Here is an 18142-nt window from a genome sequence, read left to right as displayed (position 1 = left end):
ACTATGTAGAAGATGTGGAACCCATCAGGAAAGAATGCTCAAGATTGAAATATCGGCACTGGACTTGTTGCCTCCTGTAATATCTTGGAAGGTTAATCATTTGAGAAACCCATTAAGACGTTTTTCGTTTTTTTTTAGGGTACATTTTTATTGACATAACAATCCTATACATAAAAAATCAGACAAAAAAAGTCTGAGAGAGTTCCTTCCTCGTGTTCCAGTTCAGTTTCTGTCGCCATTTTAAGTGCAGTTTTTTTTACACATTTTCTAGGTCTTCTAACTCATTTATTTTGATTGCTCTACCCTCTGGTTATGCCTTTATGTAGAGTTTATCATCTAATGTCTGGACACTTTGTAATGCTCCATCTCCCCTCATTTTGTTTGCCTTGTTCATTATTTTCTCTCTGTAAGATGTGAGGTTTTTGTATCAGACAAATTTTTGATCAAACCTCTGCTAACACTGCAGTTGCTACAGTAATGAGATATTCTTCTTTGGCTAAGAATGGCTTTATTTTTAGTGTGATTGTTTTACTTGCTGAGAACAGCTGTTGACTTGTGGTAAATGTTGATTGCATTGAATGCCACTGCAAGTAACAGTGATGCAGAATCTATTGTAAGAGAATGTTCTGCAGGTTTCACTTGGCCATTTTTGAGAATAGAAAAATTAGTAAAAAGCTCAACTTTAGAAACACTCTAAAGAACTTTAAAATAATATATAATCAAGCCAATCATGTCTTTAATAATTTAAAGCTAACTTTAATGTTTAAATAGATCTTTCATTGAGCCACAAAATATACTTATTGGCTGCTGAAAGGGACAATATTGGGTTAAATAATGCCTTTAAAGGTTGTGGATTGTTAAAAGTTTTATCTAGAGCATAAATTATAGTGCTATGGAATTTCATTTGCAAGGAACAAACCGATACACTGATTACCTTTTCATTCCTCACCTTCATCCATAGTGTCACAGTGGCAGAGTTTGCCTTTAAGCACAAATCATGGGTTTATATGCTTAAAACTTGTATAGGACACAAACAAAGGGCATCTCGTTTCCTCAGGGCACAAGGAATTAACTTCAACTCAAATGAAATAAAATAGCATAACATATAAAAGAAAAAATGTTACAATATTTTACAAATACATTCTTCCCTAAAGGCCTTTACTTTAATTTAAGAAAAAGAAAGTGAGTGATTGAAGTCATCTGTTCATAAACTTCAATAAACAAATGAAGGATTTAACTTGGTGGCCACATAAGATCACTACAAGACTTCCGCTCTGTCCATCGTGTGATTCTGTTGTTTAGGGGTTATGACGTAAAAGCCTTTGGATGAAAAAGGGCACCCAGAAAGACGTGCAAGACATCCTTTTTCATGCCTTTTACATAAAGACCTGTTACAAGCAAACAAAAAGGCAAATTCCAGGTGGGATAAAACATTGCTTGAGTGTTTTTCTGGTTTAAACAGGAACTGTTCAGCAGAAAGGAACACATTTTTTTCAGACAGTCAATATATGAGCACGCAATAGACCGTTTTGGTATTCTCAGTATTGGACTGGAACTAGCTTGCAACTGAGGCTAATGCAGGGAATCTTTTCAAATGCAAATGACAATAATCTCTTTTTAATGATATTCCTCCGAATGGGCCTCCATTACAAGCTAGTTCCAATCCAATACTGAGAATACAAAAATGGTCTATTCTGCAGGACCCTTAAATTTTTGTAGCTGAGGGGCCCAGGACGCTTGTTTTGCAAAACGTAGTGCAAACACTGCACAGTGGTTTCAATGGTGAAATATTTCTTACAACCATCTTCCTGTGTTCCCTCCACAAGGTCATTGCTGTTTTCATGTTTTCCACTTCTTTGCTTTTTTCAACTTCAACCCTACAGAAAACACCTGATCAAAAGATTTAGTACTTCTACTGAGCTGTGTCTAGTCTGTGTCTGTAATGACCTTGGTATGGTTGCTATGAATGTTGAAGATATAGTGAAATTTAATGAAAGGCATCAAGTTAAAAAGAATATGCTGATAGTACTGGATCTAAGGAGAACTTTGTACAGCTTGTTGCTGACAACGTATTTTATTATTCATACCAACAACGGAATGCTAGTATTTTTAGCGATAGAGCTTCATGAAGTATTTTGGAAACGAATCTTAAACAAATTGTTACTTGTTGCGTCTCTCTTGAGTAAAGATCTGTATCGGAGTTGCCATGATGATAATCTTCCTGAATTATCTGGAGACCCAACCAAGGCAAAGACCAAGGTACTAAACAACAGTCATTCAACTTCAGAGGTGTCAGAAATTCTGCACAATAACAACATCTCAATCTTCTACAAAATGTAAAGCCTTGCCCAGGAGGGTTCTAAGAAACATGCAGGTAAAGAAACCACACACCCACTGGTAGTGCAAAGCCGAAAATGAAGCTGGTGAGTCAGTGATCAAATGTGGTCAATAATCAAAGTTCAAAGATTCACCAGTGCTACCATGGTACAATTTTATGAATATGCCAAGAAATTGCTGAGATTTGCCTTTTTGCCAGTTCCTCATGTTTTCAGCATATGGCATAAGGGTGATGAGACTGAAGCATAAAAGTGATGGAATGCTTGTGTAAATTTGACTGATTCATCACTCTTTAACATATATTGAGTGACTTGTGAAATGCTTTCCTTTGTCACCCCTGTTGTTGCATAGTCAAGTCAGTTTGGCAAATTACATTTTTTTTGCCAACCATTTATTCTTCCTCTCTATCGGTATAATCATGATTGGGCAACCTGCTTCTTGCTGTGTGATTTTTGGTTGTGAATGCAAAATGTTGTTACCATCTTCCTCCTCTGATCTTTTTCTTTTCTCAGGTAACTCTACTATCCTGGAGGCATTTCTTTACAAACATTTTCATTCATGGCCTCCTTTCCTGGGCTGGTGGGAAACAGCTCCTGTTACAACACTTGACTCTTCTGCAAGTTGCATATTAGCATCTTTGCATAAATGTACAGAACAAAGTTGCTGATTGATAAGATTTGATCTTTGGTCTTTTGTCAAAAATACTTTTTCATTTCTGGAGAGTTTTTTCCTTTGGTAGGGAAATGAAAATAGAGCAGATTTGTCTTGTTTTGACCACTGTTAGTGCAGGCAGTAACTGACAGTATTAAACATCTTTAGAATCGGAAATGTGTAAATGTTTGTCTTACCCGCATTACTCCCCCAAGCTTTGCTTTCAGGTAAAAAATGAGATCCAATCTCCCATGGCCTGACGTTGGGAATGGGCTATTACAACTCACATACTGGTTCTCAGTGTTGCAGTTCATCATACCTATATAGATAGGATCAATACACATAGTTGGTAGATGTCATCACTAGTTACTTTCATAATAACTACTTCCCACACACTAAATGAAATATCCTTGCATTTTTTCTAGTTATTATCTCTCACATACCTTCAGAAGATGTAACTCAGTAATCACTAAATGTAAAATATATGCTTCAGAAATGAAAATCTAAGTGTGGTTTACAAGAGTGAATGCATCCCAACTTAAACTTTAGATGCATGCCTGGCAGTTACACATTTTACACCTAATATAAGCTTCAGGGAGACATTTTGCACATGTATGGATAATGTGTAGAAGATATAACTCGGTAATGACAACATGTTAAATAATGCTACAGAACTCTAAACCACTGATGTGGTTTAACAGAGTAATGCTATTTGACATTAAATTGAAACTTAGGGTGGTACTATGATCAAATTTTTACTCCTTGAATATTTGGGTTAATCACATAGAATTCCATGAAAGATTAAAAATGCTGTTCACCGTTTACAAATATCTTTATTGGTTTTGGAGATATTTAGGAGTGGAAAATGTGTAAAATATGCAAATGAGAAGACTGATGACACCATACACTCAACCCAATTCTATTCTGTCACTGCACTGAGGTTTCACATGAGATAGCAGTGCGCCTGCGCAAACTCAGTGTGTTGCCACCTTTCCAAGCGAACAGAAGTTTTTTATGTCTAGTGAACATTTTCAGCAATAATTTGCGTAAAGCACATTAAAATGCCTGACGATGAAACTGACAGTCGTCAAAGGAAGGAAACATCTGGACAGAAAGAGGAAAGCAGCAATAGCTCTTGAAGTAAAAGTGCCCGAGCACATTGAAGTCCAATGTTGTGGAAAATGGTGCCAAGATTAATTGGCTCTTCTCCTTCTCATGGTGAAGGACCTTTGACAGCTCTCTTAGTTGCCATGCAAGAAGGATTTACAACATTGTCCGGAAAATATGGCTAATGCTGTCTCCGAGGCTTTTGAGTTGGTTAAAGCCGACCTAGAGATTTCCTGTGATGAGGAAATTTAACACTGGCAACACTGTCCAGAAATATCGCTAATGCCATTTCTGGGGCTTTTAAATCAGTTAAAGCCGACCTAGAGATATCCTCTGATGAGGAAATTCAAGAAGAAGATATTGTAGCTTACAGTTCTTGTTGACGCTACTTCTAGAGATTTCGAACTCACGCTCTCTTGAAGAGACTCGAGGAGCCTGTTGAGAATTGAAGGATAGAGCGAGTGAGGTTCGACTAGAAAAATAAATAAAAATACATGTGAAGAAGAGCGGAGCGATATGAAAAATACAGGACAGAATATAAAGACTTACAAATGTTTCCTGACTGTAGTGATGACGGTGAAGCTAGGTAGAATAGATTCCGCAACAATATTATCTTGAAGCTAGAGAAAACATTGAAAAGATTGGCGCGCTAGGAAACCGTAGCGTTTAAATAGTCCTAATTTGCATACATAAATGGCAAGCTAAAATAAAAATTCCCACTTGGAATCCTGCATCCCGGCCCCTAAATGGTCTACATAGGCATTTACATTAGCCTATAAAGGATTACCACGCAATGTTAACATTAATTGTTCCTTAGTACAGCGTCACTGGGTAACGAGACAGATAGGCAAGTTCCACAGTCATGTAAGCTTCCTCCGCAACTTCAGCTGCTTCTTCAAGTAAGACGATCTTGTCTATAGGACGTTCGAGTGTGCTTGATTTTGTTTTCAGCATGACGTTTCTCACTAGATGGTCTCACTGGTTTGTCTTGACGCCGGTTATGCGTGCAAGGGGCCATAAACCCCTTGGTGACTTCTCATCTGTGAGCAGTACGATGTCTCCGATTTGAAAATTTTGGCACGGCCTGAACCATTTTTGCCTCTTTTGCAAAGTTGGGAGATATTCCTTTACCCATCTGCGCCAAAATACATCCAATAAGTACTGGACTTGCCTCCACCTGCGTCTGGAGTATATGTCCTCCTTGGCAAAGATTCCAGGAGGAAACAGTTGGCTGTACCGAAAGAGGAGAAGGTGATTAGGCGTGAGGGGTTTGAGGTCGCGGACTTTGTCTGAGATCTTTGTCAAGGGCCTGCTGTTTATGATTGACTCCGCTTCGCACATGAATGTTGACAGCCCTTCGTCATGCAGTACTTGCTGCCTGACCAGTGCGTTTAGGACCTTTCTTACTGTCCTTATGTAACGTTCCCATGGACCGCCATGGTGGGACCCACATGGAGGGTTGAATGCCCACTGGACGTTTCTTTGAAGTAGGAAATTGGCGATTTTTTCCTGGTTCCATTCTTTGATAAAGTGGTTAAGCTCGTGTTCTCCTGATACAAAATTGCTGCTGTTGTCGGATCTTATCAGTTCCGGAGATCCTCTTGCAATAAATCGCCTGAAACAGTTTAGAAACGAATTGGTGTCCAGATTGTGGGCCACTTCTATGTGAACAGCACGTACCACCAGGCAGGTGTACAGCACACCGTATCGCTTAACTTCTGTTCTTCCACGGTGAATCAGGAACAGACCAAAGCAGTCGACTCCCACATAGGTGAATGGAGGTTTGTCAGGTGTAATTCTGTCTAGTGGCAAATCCGCCATTTTCTGTTCACCAACATGGGCTTGTCTTCTCTTGCAAGCAACGCAGGTATTTAGATATCTTCGCACTGCTGTTCTGGCACCGACAATCGAGAACTTCTCTCCAATCAGGCTAAGAACATGTTCCACTCCTGAATGACCAGAAACATGATGATACTGGCTTATGATGAGGGGAACAATGTGGTGAGACTTTGGCAAAATTACTGGATGCTTTACACGCTGCTGGAAGGGTCCATTGGCTATCCTCCCTCTGACACACAACAAGCCGTCAATCATCCGGGGATCAAGTTTGATGATCTTGCTCGATTTCTTGACCTGATGCTTTGATTTCTGTTCACCTGAGGGGGGTGAGGATGATGGCGTGGATGATGCCTTTCTCAATATGGCCAATTCCTCTTCGAAACTTTCTTCTTGAACGTGTCTCACAATTTCCTTTTCTGCATTTTGTAACTCTTCAAGGGTAATTGGGACTATCTTTGTTTTCTTAGTGACTGTTGTGTAACCACTCCTATGTTGCTCAACTGCTGATCGGAGATTATCACGATAGCGAAGGATCCAAGCGATGAATTTCTTCAAGCCGTACCACGAGGAAAATCGTTCAAAGATCTTGTTCATCAGTTCCCCTCTGATTTCTGTGTATTGGGAGTATACCTCAACTGTTGATTTTACCTCTGGGTCAGCTGGTGAAACCTCCAGGATGGGACCTGGTGCAATGGGCCAAAAAGATTCTGGACGCCACAGGAAATCAGGGCCTCTGAGCCATCGACTGTTATCGACTGTTATTTGGATTTGTACGTGTCTGAGTTACCTCGTTGTTTGAAGTCAGGCTCAGCATGTGATTGCACTCACAACTAATGTAGTCCAGTTTTGGGATGCCTCTATGCAACTCTGTTTCTTCACAAATTTGAGTGTACCTGACTTTCTGAAGGCATTACATTTGTTTGATTTGAGAGCAGCATCTTGCAAAACTTCAGAGTCTGATATAACCAAGGTTGAAGGTTTCAGACAAAGTGTTTTTTTTCTTTTTTAATAAATAACATTTACATACATCGAAGTACAACACTTACATGGACGTACAGTACATTACATTACAACAGACTAATATATATATGGCATCCTTGTCTCGGAGAGGCGATGGTCAGCGCATCAGTGTCTACAGGCTCTTGAGTGACTCAAAAGCCCGATTCTTGAGTGGCAGTCTTTGTTGCAGCTGGTACAGATGTAGTTGGTGGCCTCACGAACTGATACTTGTTGTCCCTTTCTCGCCGCCCGCTTGATTGTCACCTCGGCCCTGGCCTTCGTCTCGGCCCTGAGTGCCCCCTCCTTCACACCATGACACCAGGTGGTGTGGTCTTGCGCGAGGACCTCCCAGGTATTGAATACAGAACTACTTAACATACATGTATTCAGTAAGCTATGAAGATAAAAAAGTCATTACTATGACTCTCAGCTAAATTATTAATCTATTCTCGTGCATGCATGGCTTCCTTGAAAACGCAGATATTGAAATTGTTTTAATTATATTTTAATTTATTTATTAATTAATTAATTTTTTGAGGTTTAAGATTCAAAAGGTACTAAAGAAGATAGAGAACTAGGAAATCTTTCTATTTTTGGGAGTACTTCCTTTGTTTTGTAGGACCATATGTAATATCTGACAGCAAGGAAGTAAAAGTATTGCTCTGTGTTGGATAGGGTGTCCAACCTCAGGCCAATTATCAGGAGTAAAAATGCTGGATTTTAGTTTTATTTGGTTTTCGGCCAACCATTTCATAAAGCCCTGCCAAAAACAAGATGTCTCGCTACACAACCAAAATAAATGAAAAAGGGATTCCTTCTTGGTTCTACAAAAGGTACAAATATCATTTTCTCTAATTCCTATCTTTTTAAGAAAATCATTTGTCGCCAAATGCCTGTGAAGTAGTTTAAAACTGAAAAATATTAATTTGGTAGCTTTAGTGCTGCCGAAAGGGAGTTTGTAAACCATCCCCCTATTAATTGTTTTGGAGCACTGAAGGTTGCAGTCGACACAACACTTCTCATGGCTTTTCCTAGGGCTGCTCTGTTTAGCGCTGACTAGCTTTTCCTATGCTAATCTATTGGATTTAGGAGCGTTTATGAAGTTTTCTGCAAAAGTGCTGAAATTTCTGTGTTTTTCATTTTGGTTTTCTGTTACATTCTTTAACAATTTTATGCACGATACCACACCGTTATAAACAAGAAAATTTGTTTTGACGTTGAAGCGCTCCTTGAATTCATTGAAAGATAGCAAGTTATCTGTGTCTTTCATTAAATGCCTGACGTTTTTGTATTCCTTTGGAAGACCATGATTTGTAGTAGATAGGTTTATTTCCAATTGTCACAAGTGAATTTTACCAAAGAGGTAAAGGCCCTGTTCGCACTAAGTCGAAAATTTGAGTTAAGTGTTTGCAAAAAAATTGAAAATTTTGTAATCACCAATTTTTTGTTTTTGTAATCCTGTTCGCACATGAAGATGCAAAATTTTTTTAGTGACGGATGTTTGTTAGTAATTTGATCAATTTACCCTCAAGATGTCGTGACATGTCTTAAAGGGGAAGGTTTCATTCTTGGCATTTTTTCTCTTTGTTTCCTTTTTCGTGTTTTCTGTGCTTCCAGTAGTTGCAGCAGTCGTCTGATCTTTAGTGGATGTTACGGATGTGGATGCTGTGTTCAGCGGATGTGGATGCATTGTGAATCTGCTCGGGTTTGCGATGGAAAACTGTAAGAAGTACTGCTGTTGCGTAGCGATTTGGGAATCGTAATAACTTTGATTACCTTGATCTTGATCTTGGTAGCATTGCAAGCCATAATAATTGAAGTACCATGGATCGATGTTGCTTCTGTGCGGATTCATCTAGCTCAATTAAAATGGCGGGAAGTCATACGGTCACATTCGCTTCGTAATCCATATGTTGCAAAATTTGATGACCAAATGACGGATGGATGTCAAGGAACAAAGGATTTTCTCGCCTGACAAAATTTTTACAGCCTCCAAAGCTAGTTGACGGAATCTTTGAAGTTTCGTTGTGCTTGCAAAAATTTTGGTGGGTTCAAATAATCGTTCGCACTAGAAATGGCTGCGTGTTGACAGATTTTTTGGCAAATCGAACAAAATTTCGCGTAGTGCGAACAGCCCCAAAGAGAGCAAATTTTCAGTGGAAGTTATGTTATTGTCATAACTGATTTCTGACCAGATTTTTAGAATTTCTGTTGTAAAGGCATCTGATATATGTCTAAACTTTGCCGGATCATTTTGGTTGAGGTTACCCTTAAAGATAACAATGCCACCGAAATCGTGTAATTCAGAATCGAAGAATAATTTCCATTTACCATGATTATCAGTCTAAATATTTTTTGACCAATGTTGATATGAGCGCTTTATTAAAAGATTTAATGTTGATCATCCTTAAACCTCCATTTTTATAATGACTGATCATTACACGTCACTAAATTTTGTCCCCTCTTCCACTCCAGAGAAAGCTGTAGAACATGTTGTTCATCTCGTCTCAGTCTGATTTGTTGGCAACGGTCACAGAATGTAAACAAGCTGAGAGGCGATTAAACTTTTTACTACAATGATTTTCCCCCAACAGGTGCAGACGACAATATTCCCAGCAGCTTAAGCAATTTCTAACCTTTAGTAATCTTCCATTGTAGTTTGCTTTCATGCTGACCGTGGGATTGGATGAAATCCAGACACCTAAGGCCTTATCTTTGTTTTGTCGTATTTTGTTGGCTAATATTTCTGCGCAAAGGATGAAAATATAAGGCAAGTGGGGACAACCTTGCCTGACTCCTCTTCCAGGGCTGAAGTAGTTGCTTGCCCATCCGTTATTAAAGATGCAGCTTTCTATGTTATGGTAGCACAATTTGATCCAACTTATTAACGACGATCTGAAATTGAAAGAAGCTATCATTTTCCATATAAAAGACCACTCAACTGTGTCAAATACTTTTTCGAAATCTAGAAACATTAACAGTCTGGAAATATTATGAGCAGCAGTGTGGTTTATTAAGCCATTGATTAATCTTATGTTTTCACCAATAAATCTTCCTTTGAGAAAACTGGTTTGGTTACTATTTATTAGTTTTGGAAGTACATTTTGGAGTTTGTAATGGCCTTAGCCGCTTTCTTATAGTCGGAGTTCAATAGAATAATTGGTCGCCAGTTTTTAACAAAGTAAGGTTCTATATCTTTTTAGGGTAAAAGTTTAATTATCCCACGTCTTTGACTTATTGAGAATTTTCCTTCAGTATAAGCATAGTAAATTGTGTTTAAAAGGCAGTCCAAGATTTCATTTCAGAAAACTTTATAAAATTCAATGGGCAAACCTTCCGAGCCTGGCATTTTTCTGGGTTTCATACTCTTTAGAGCTTGTAAGCATTCTGCTTTGGTTAACATGCCCTGCATGTTTCTTTTTCCTCAAGATTCAATGATTTTGAAGCGATGCTTCCAAAAAATAGGTCGTTAATTCGTGAATCATTGCAGTCTGTTTTGGAACTATAGATATTTCTGTAAAAGGTTTTGCAATCATATCAAGTTTCTTTGTCTGAGCTGGCAAATTAGCTTTTCGTTGGCATTGTTACACCCTGAATCAATTTGCCTCTGCAATATGTCAACTTTTTTCTCCAATTCTTCTTCTGCAACATTTTTGCGTTTTTTGTTTTCACCTATATCAGAGTTTGTTCTCTAACTTTTAACTTAACCATTTTCCATAACAAGGAGGCATTTGCTGATTTATCATTTTGATATTCGTCCCTAACACCCTCTATGGTTGCCCTAATTTGATTTATGTATTCTGTCTCTGATAATAACGATGTGTTTAATTTCCAAAAGCCTGGTCTCCTTGGATTCGTGTGAAGTACAATTTGAAACGTCACCATCCAATGATCTCTTTCAAAGCCCGCCGAGATGTCCATGTGTGTGACGTTACCCATTAGACTCTGACTCACTAAGAAAAAATCCAATCAACAATGGATTTCAGGTTTCCTTCTACACCACGTGTATCTCAGGATGTCAGGGTCAAATACCCTCCATGCATCAACCAAGACGAATTTCGTAGTGTGCTTGTTGATTGCATTAACTGCTTTTATGTGGGTTTTGGCAAGACCACCTTTCTTGTCCTTTTCTAGATTAATTACTAAATTGAAATTGCCACCCAAAATTATATTGTCACATCGAAAAACTTGCAAGTGGCTAAAGAAACTCTTAAAGGCTGGGTCGTCATCATTTGGTGCGTAGATTGTGGCCAGAGTCAAATGCGTGGTTTTTTAGTAAGTTCTTCAAGTTTGTGGTCTCTCTCTTTAATTAAACTCTTCACTTTGCTTGTAGTGTTATCTTCTTAATTAAACGCAGCCGGACTGGTACATTTTTGTCGTGAATCCTCATTTGGCTGATCTAAGTTCGGCAATGCTATGACACTGAAAGCATGTTGCAGAAATTTTGGTGAAATTTCACTTTCATCTGGCTCACCTGACTCACATTCTGTCTGTGTTGAAATACTTGTTGATTCAGGGTGATGATAGACAGCAATGAATTGTAAAATACAGAGAAGAATGATTGAAGACTCCCAAAAAGGTATTCACCTTACCCTAAATCCTTTGTGATCAGGGTATTCTTGAAGGTTTTTGTCCACCATTTCCTGCACGGCTATTTTCAGGCAGTATGGATAGACATCACCCTTCTCCGACTTTGTTACCAAACTGGTGTATAAAACAAAGTGATGCAGTATAAGATATCCAACAACAAACACCTAGAGTCACAAACAAGTAGAAAGAATTCTTTCAAAGTAATATCAAGCTTCAAAAAGGTAAATAGGGGGATTCATGCTGACGTCATTCTTTGAATGTTTGCTCATTTGCATATGGCTTTGCGTCTAGAAGTAAACATGTTAGATATGAATTTATTGATGTCTCTTATATGTGTCACGTGATACAGGCCAGTCAAGCAGCCACCTGCTGTGCAAGACTCACATGTACTTGAGTAAAGATATCTCTGTTTTGGCTACAGATAACCATGTATTTTATTTTTGATTTTGTTGTCATGAATATGGACTGTTGATGGTAATAAGTGATGGAATTTCCCAAAAGTTAAATTTGCAGAAAGCAGTGGCAGCATGAAGTTACAAGACGAAAATTATGCAAAATTTGAATTTGTCAAACCAAATAATTTCTTCATTAGGAGTCCTAGAGCAAAATACCTCCCTTATCTCCATCAGCACATAGAGAATTACCTTGAAGATTTCAGCTCTATAGCTTAAATCTTTCTTGAGATTTCTTTACTCAAAGGCTGAAAACCAACATATCTAGAAAAGTGGCTTTAAAAACTGAGAACAGAAAGAATTAGCTGTTTCATTCAGTGTGACTCAAACTTGCCAAACATCAGTTATTACAATTCCTTATGTTTTGGGAAGCAAATTAAAAGCCCCCAGGTTCATAACTGGCACCCTCTAACTCCCGAAGAGCTTTTTCCCGCCTTGTACAAACAAGCTGTAGGCCCTGGCGACGCTTTTTCTCCTTTGCTGTTACTTGGCTATATGCTTTACTTACTCTCTTTCTGTCCCTGATGTCAATTGAGCTACTTGTATGGGAGCCATGTGAAACAGAGAGTCTTTCCATGATTTTCTTTCTGATTTCTGCTCCTTTGTGAAAATGGCAAATGGCAGATGCAGCTGCACAACGTACCACCTTAGCCCCATGGTGCTTGTGTTTAGGGCACCTAACCCAAACCAATGAGTTGATGCACTCATTTGGATTTTGGGTTGTTTCTCTTATAGATCTTTCCAGAAGCTTGGACTCACTCAGGGTAATGAAAGTTGGTTTTAAAACTTCCAGAAATATTTCTGGCAAACAGTCATCCTGTTTGTATGTTTTTGTATCAGTTGCCTGGTCTTGCTGCCACCTGCACCATCAGTGTTCTCCTGGTGGACAAAAGTGATGTTTTGTAGGATCATTTGAATTTACACTAAGGTGTAGTATTGCAATAACATATTTTTTTTATTGCATAAACAACAACATTGACTTCAACATTGACAAAGTTTAAGTTTGCGTATTTTTCGAACAAGGACTCCAAAGCATAAACACTTGCCTTTGTTTTGTATGATAGCTGAAGGTAATATTTTCAGAAAATTAAGGCAGCTCCAAGTGAAAACGTATCATTTTTTGAGCAGAATCATGTCATTGAGTGGAGATATGGAGTCAAATCCTGGTCCTGCAAATGAGTATTGCAAATCAGTACCTTTTATATCACCCACAAATTCTGTCTGTTTATTAGAATTCAGATTGTCTCAGTTAGGCAGAACTGCACTTGATGTTGAAGGAGGTGGTGATTGCTTTTTGAGGGCTGTATCACATCAACTCTATGGAAATCCTAATAGTCATTTCTATGTGCGCAGTGTTGGCATTCAGTATTTAGTGAATCACCCTGAACAATTTTATAGAGAGTAAAACTGAGCATTCTTGGCAAGGTTATTTGGAAAGAATGTCATATCAAGGAACATGGGCTGATGCTATCATAATTCAAGCTGTTACCAATTGTCTTAATGTATCAATTCATATTGCTGAATCAAATCCAACTTTTTCTCCTGTTACTGTTGTTGAACCAGTGAATGTTACAAATACCCTAAACATTTACATTGGACACCTAGATGAATTTCATTATGTTTCCATGGTAGAAAACAGAACAATGGAGATAAGAGACAACAAACAAACAAAAAATGCAAATGAAAACAAACCAGTTGATAACAGTGAAAAACGTAAAGCTTACAGAAGAAAATACATGAGAGAATACATGAAAGACAGAAGAGCTGATGATAACTTTAGAATAAATGAGAATCAAAAACAAGTACAAGGCTGCAACATTAATAGCAAAACATCGAGGAACAAGAAACACCAGGCTGCTAAAAGAACAAAATTGAACCCAGAACATGTCAGAGAAATTGAGCAGTGCTCCTTCAGAAAACGAAAATGAGACAACCTGCCGTACATGAGGCAAATAACCAAACAGTTGGTAAGAAAAAGACAAAAGGCTGAGGTTCTGGCAGGTGTATTGCTACTAACATGTAGCAGTCATGAGTTGCAGCCACAAGAAAACAAGTACAATGCAATTTCTATGATAAATTTGTTTTACAAAAACACTGCATGTGGCCCAGAATATGTATGCACTTGTTGTGACCAATTGTGGTTCAAGTGCTCTGTAGTGAAATGTGATCCAAACAAATATAGGGCATGTTTACTAGACATTGTTGAGCCCTGTCGTACTGGTTTTAAAAGTGTCAATGACACTGAATGGATCTGCATGACTTGCAATAAAAAAAATAGTCTAAAAAAAGTCTGAAAAAGCAATTGTCTAACTTGCAATACAAAAGGTCTAAAACAAGGCAGGTTACACATCTGTTCTAAAGCCAATAAGATGGGTTTTCCTTATAAGCCTAATGTATTGAATTTCACATCACTAGAGGAGCAACTAATATCACCTCGTATACCTTTTATGCAAATCCGTGAACTGTCGAAGAGTGGTCAATTGTCTATTCATGGGAACATTGTCAATGTGCCAAGTGATGTAAATTCGACTGTTCCTTGTCTCCCAAGGCCAAGAAGCAAATCACAGACCATTCCGATAAAACTTAAAAGGCGACTTGATTACAAGCATCACTATCAGTTTCAGATTGTCAGACCTAAGAAAGTACTAGATGCAGCCAAATATCTTGTAGACACTAGTGAATTATTTAAAACTGAAGGCATAAAAGTACAAAATGCATGGGTACATGTAAATGGCATAACTTCACAACCCATGAAGAGTGGGGTGAGTTTGTTCAAAACCCAAACACATCCAGTGCTGATGTGCAAATTAATGAAATCTTCACAAATTGTCAAAACAATATTTGCACTGCTGATGTTCATAATCCAGACAGAGAAGAAGACACCAAAAGGATTACCAGTGTTTCCTGTCAAAATGTTATATGTATTAGATGAAGACCTTTTTTATAAACATGCTCAACTAATGGCTGCTTATTAACATGATGTACTTTTCAACTTAACACTTTACAAATGCAACACTTCTTAGTTCCAAAAGAGGCAAAGGACAGCACTTCATAGAATAATTACCGCATACCATGAGGTCGCTTGAAGGAGCCTTTGATTTCTTGATTTCTTAAAATACTGATTAAAGCCTGGTTTGTAAAAAATGCCTGTTGATACAGATGTTGAACAAGTGCTGGTGAAATTATGGTAGGATGTGCTGGCAGAGGTGAAGAAGGTGTAAAAGGTAATGGCTGTTGTATGGGTGGTGTAACTTCTGGGGATGATGATGGTATTCTTTCTGGTGTTGCTGATTTTCTTTCAGATGATGGTTGTGATGCTGATGGTGTTGGTATTAGATTAGTTTCAGATGACGGTTGTGATCTGAGGGTGTTGGTATTAGATCAGTTTCAGATGATGGTTGTGATGCTGAGGGTGTTGTTTCTTCAGATATTCGTGGAGAAGGTGGAATATTGTGACATTTATATCAAATAATAAGGTGGAGTATTGTTCTGGAGTGTTATGATGGAAAGATTTCTCTCTGCAGTCCAGCACTCTTGAGGCTCATCTATAGATCAGAGGTTAGCCAACAGCAGGTATTACAAACATGATTCAAATGTTAGAGTTGTTTAGTGTTAATCAAAATATTGGAAAGTGTTTTTTTAATCAAGTCCTCCTTTGCAATATCCTCAAAGGGGGTGGAAAGGGAAGGGTAGAAAAAAGAAAGAAACCACTGCTGAAGTTAAATCTCTCGTACTTAATAATTACCTCCTCAGAGTGGTGATCTTAAACGCCTACAGTTGAAAGAGTTTGTTTAATGATGATTATATATATTTTAGAGTTCACTTACGTAGTTTTGAACTAGTTTGCTCCAAGATTGTCTTGCCGTTCTCTTTACAGTTCTCTCCCATATGGATTTGGTTGTTCAGTAAAATTCAGATCCAAAGGCCTTTTGTTTTTAGACTGAAGTGCATAATTATTGTTTTGTATCAAGACCGTAGGCTACTTAAATGTAAGTGATAGCTTTTCTTCCACTAATGTTGAATTCTTGTTCGTCTTAAATAATAATGCAACATGGTTGTATGTACAGATATAAAGTATAAAGCATCACTTACCACGTAACTTGAGAATGTAACCCTACACCTGACTACCTTCCCAGTTCAAAATCACATATTGGTTTTCCCTAATTTTATTTCTGTACCCTTCGCAGATCGCCACAGTTGGCGCAGTGCCAACATTTCTGCCGACGGGAAAATAAAAAAGAGAGTATTTATAGACCTTGTCTCTCAGGCGTGAGGTGGGCATATCTGAAAAGAAATATTTTACACAGCCATGAGTAGCAAGTATGAAGATTTCAGAATAAGATTTTGCAGACAAGGAGGAGAAAAGTCACAACTCGCATTTTCACAGGCGAATGAATATCCTTATTTATTGAACAACTGTTTACAGTACAAAACATTGGAATTTCAATACTAAAACCTCGCGTTAGATTTTGGATTCAAAATCTCCAGAAAGGTGATCAAACCGAGACATTGTTATTTTGGATTTGCTCATCTGTGTAAACTGCAAAATGAATCCATTCCGGAAAAATGTTCTATGTACAGGGTTAAGATAGTTTTTAGGGTAAACTTGTATCGTGGCGTGGCAGAGACAAAGGCTTGGAAACCGTTATCGTTTGAAGTGCAAACAAAGGTGAAAATAAATATTTAGAATTACAAGGAAATACCAACAAAATTTCACCAGGTTCCCATATTTGAGAGTTTGAGCTGTGCAATGTGACATTGTATGTGTCATGCCTTCGCTCCTACATCACCTGATTTCGAGCCAATGAGAATGAATGAATTAATGCCATGTGCTCGGTTGTTGTCTTCAGAGGCTGTTGTGCATGCAGGCATTTGCCAAGCGTTAGTTAATCAGTGAGTTTAGTATCCCTAGTGAGATCACAACAACTGTTCAAGAGTTCAAATAAAAAAATTCAACATTTATACTTCTTGTTTTTAATAGACTTCAAATCTGTTCCGAGTCTAACTATAAAATTCATGAACGCAGAGCAACCAAAAATAAATCGTGTGAAAGGACAAAACTGTGATTGCTGCGATCCTTACGACTGCCGGCTTTCTCTATGATTGCCAGGTCTGCTATGATCGTCATGATAGAACTTAAGTCTATCTGAGCAATTGTTGGCATATCGATTGCTATGATTCAGTGTGATTACTGGAAATTGTCACAATCGCAGCATGGCTAAACTTTTTTTGCGGCATTCGTATGGAAACCAGTTGACCACTGTGATCCCTACGATCCATCCACAAGAATAAGTTCAGCGATCATTGCAATCACGGAAAACAATCTCCGACGATCGTAGCGATTGGTGCATCAACGACTTTAGTTCTGTCTGGACAATCGTATCCTTACCAGTGCCGGTTTCTACATGATCTCGAATGATTGCAAACAATCATTACGATCATTTTAGATCGTGTAGAAACCGGCACTTGTAAGGATCCCAGCGATTTCAAGGTTCAGAGCAATCATAACCAGCAAAAAGATTAAGCGGTTTCGATTGCAAAGAACTAAACCTCTCAGTACATGGATCTCATATTGACATGACTACAAATTACAAGGTGTCCATCTGGACCCTATATTGAATCTTGATATGCACTTTTACAAATCATACAAGAAAGCTGCAGGAAGAGAATTTATTATGATGAATCCGTTCTAACACTGACACCTTAAGGACTGAACGAATCTATAGAGCAATGATGATGCCCATCTTCACTTACTGCGGCCAAATTACGCTTGGTTGGTCAGAGACGTGTAGGTGACAAGGAAGTCACAGGATTATTCTGCAAAACTCCAGTTGTCTAAACTGTGAACTCGGCCTATCCACAATTGAAAATTTTTTAAAGAAAAAGGCTTGTTTATTTGTTTTTGATTGCCTAAAAGGCAATGTTTGTAGTCCTTTTAAAAATTATTTTCATTTTCTAACCCACGATTTTAGTACAAGGAACAGTGGGACCACCATTGCTCTGCCAAAAGTGAAACTTGACTTTGCTCGCAAAAGTTTTTACTTTTTAATTCTTTACCTGTAAAATCAAGCAAATTAGCAGTAGGGTACTATTTAGGAAGTCTTTAGATCAATTGTTTGTATAGTATAGTTAATAAGTTACGAAGTCATTCTTATCTTATTTTAGTT

General features: G+C 38.1%; 1 protein-coding gene and 1 long non-coding RNA gene across 2 annotated transcripts; one reads left to right on the top strand and one right to left on the bottom strand.

Moving 5' to 3' along the window:
- Positions 1–5070: 5070 nt before the first annotated feature.
- LOC149099156 (uncharacterized) lies at positions 5071–6528 on the bottom strand. Its single transcript, XM_089276774.1, has one exon. It carries the CDS (start codon positions 6526–6528, stop codon positions 5071–5073), a length of 1458 nt encoding a protein of 485 aa, XP_089132900.1.
- An 8303-nt stretch (positions 6529–14831) lies between these two features.
- On the top strand, positions 14832–17017 carry LOC149099155 (uncharacterized). The gene is made up of 2 exons (XR_016203798.1): positions 14832–15417; positions 15452–17017. It is a non-coding gene; the product is annotated as an uncharacterized LOC149099155 (long non-coding RNA).
- Positions 17018–18142: the final 1125 nt, after the last annotated feature.

This window comes from Orbicella faveolata, unplaced genomic scaffold, assembly GCF_042242905.1.
Source record: "Orbicella faveolata isolate gen_17 unplaced genomic scaffold, um_ofav_v1 contig_46, whole genome shotgun sequence".
NCBI lineage: Eukaryota > Metazoa > Cnidaria > Anthozoa > Scleractinia > Merulinidae > Orbicella > Orbicella faveolata.
This window is presented reverse-complemented; position numbering and strand designations above follow the sequence as displayed.

What these genes read in the sequence shown, in the direction of transcription:
- LOC149099156 (XM_089276774.1), bottom strand. Translation starts at nt 6,528, where the DNA reads ATGAACAAGATCTTTGAACGATTTTCCTCGTGGTACGGCTTGAAGAAA.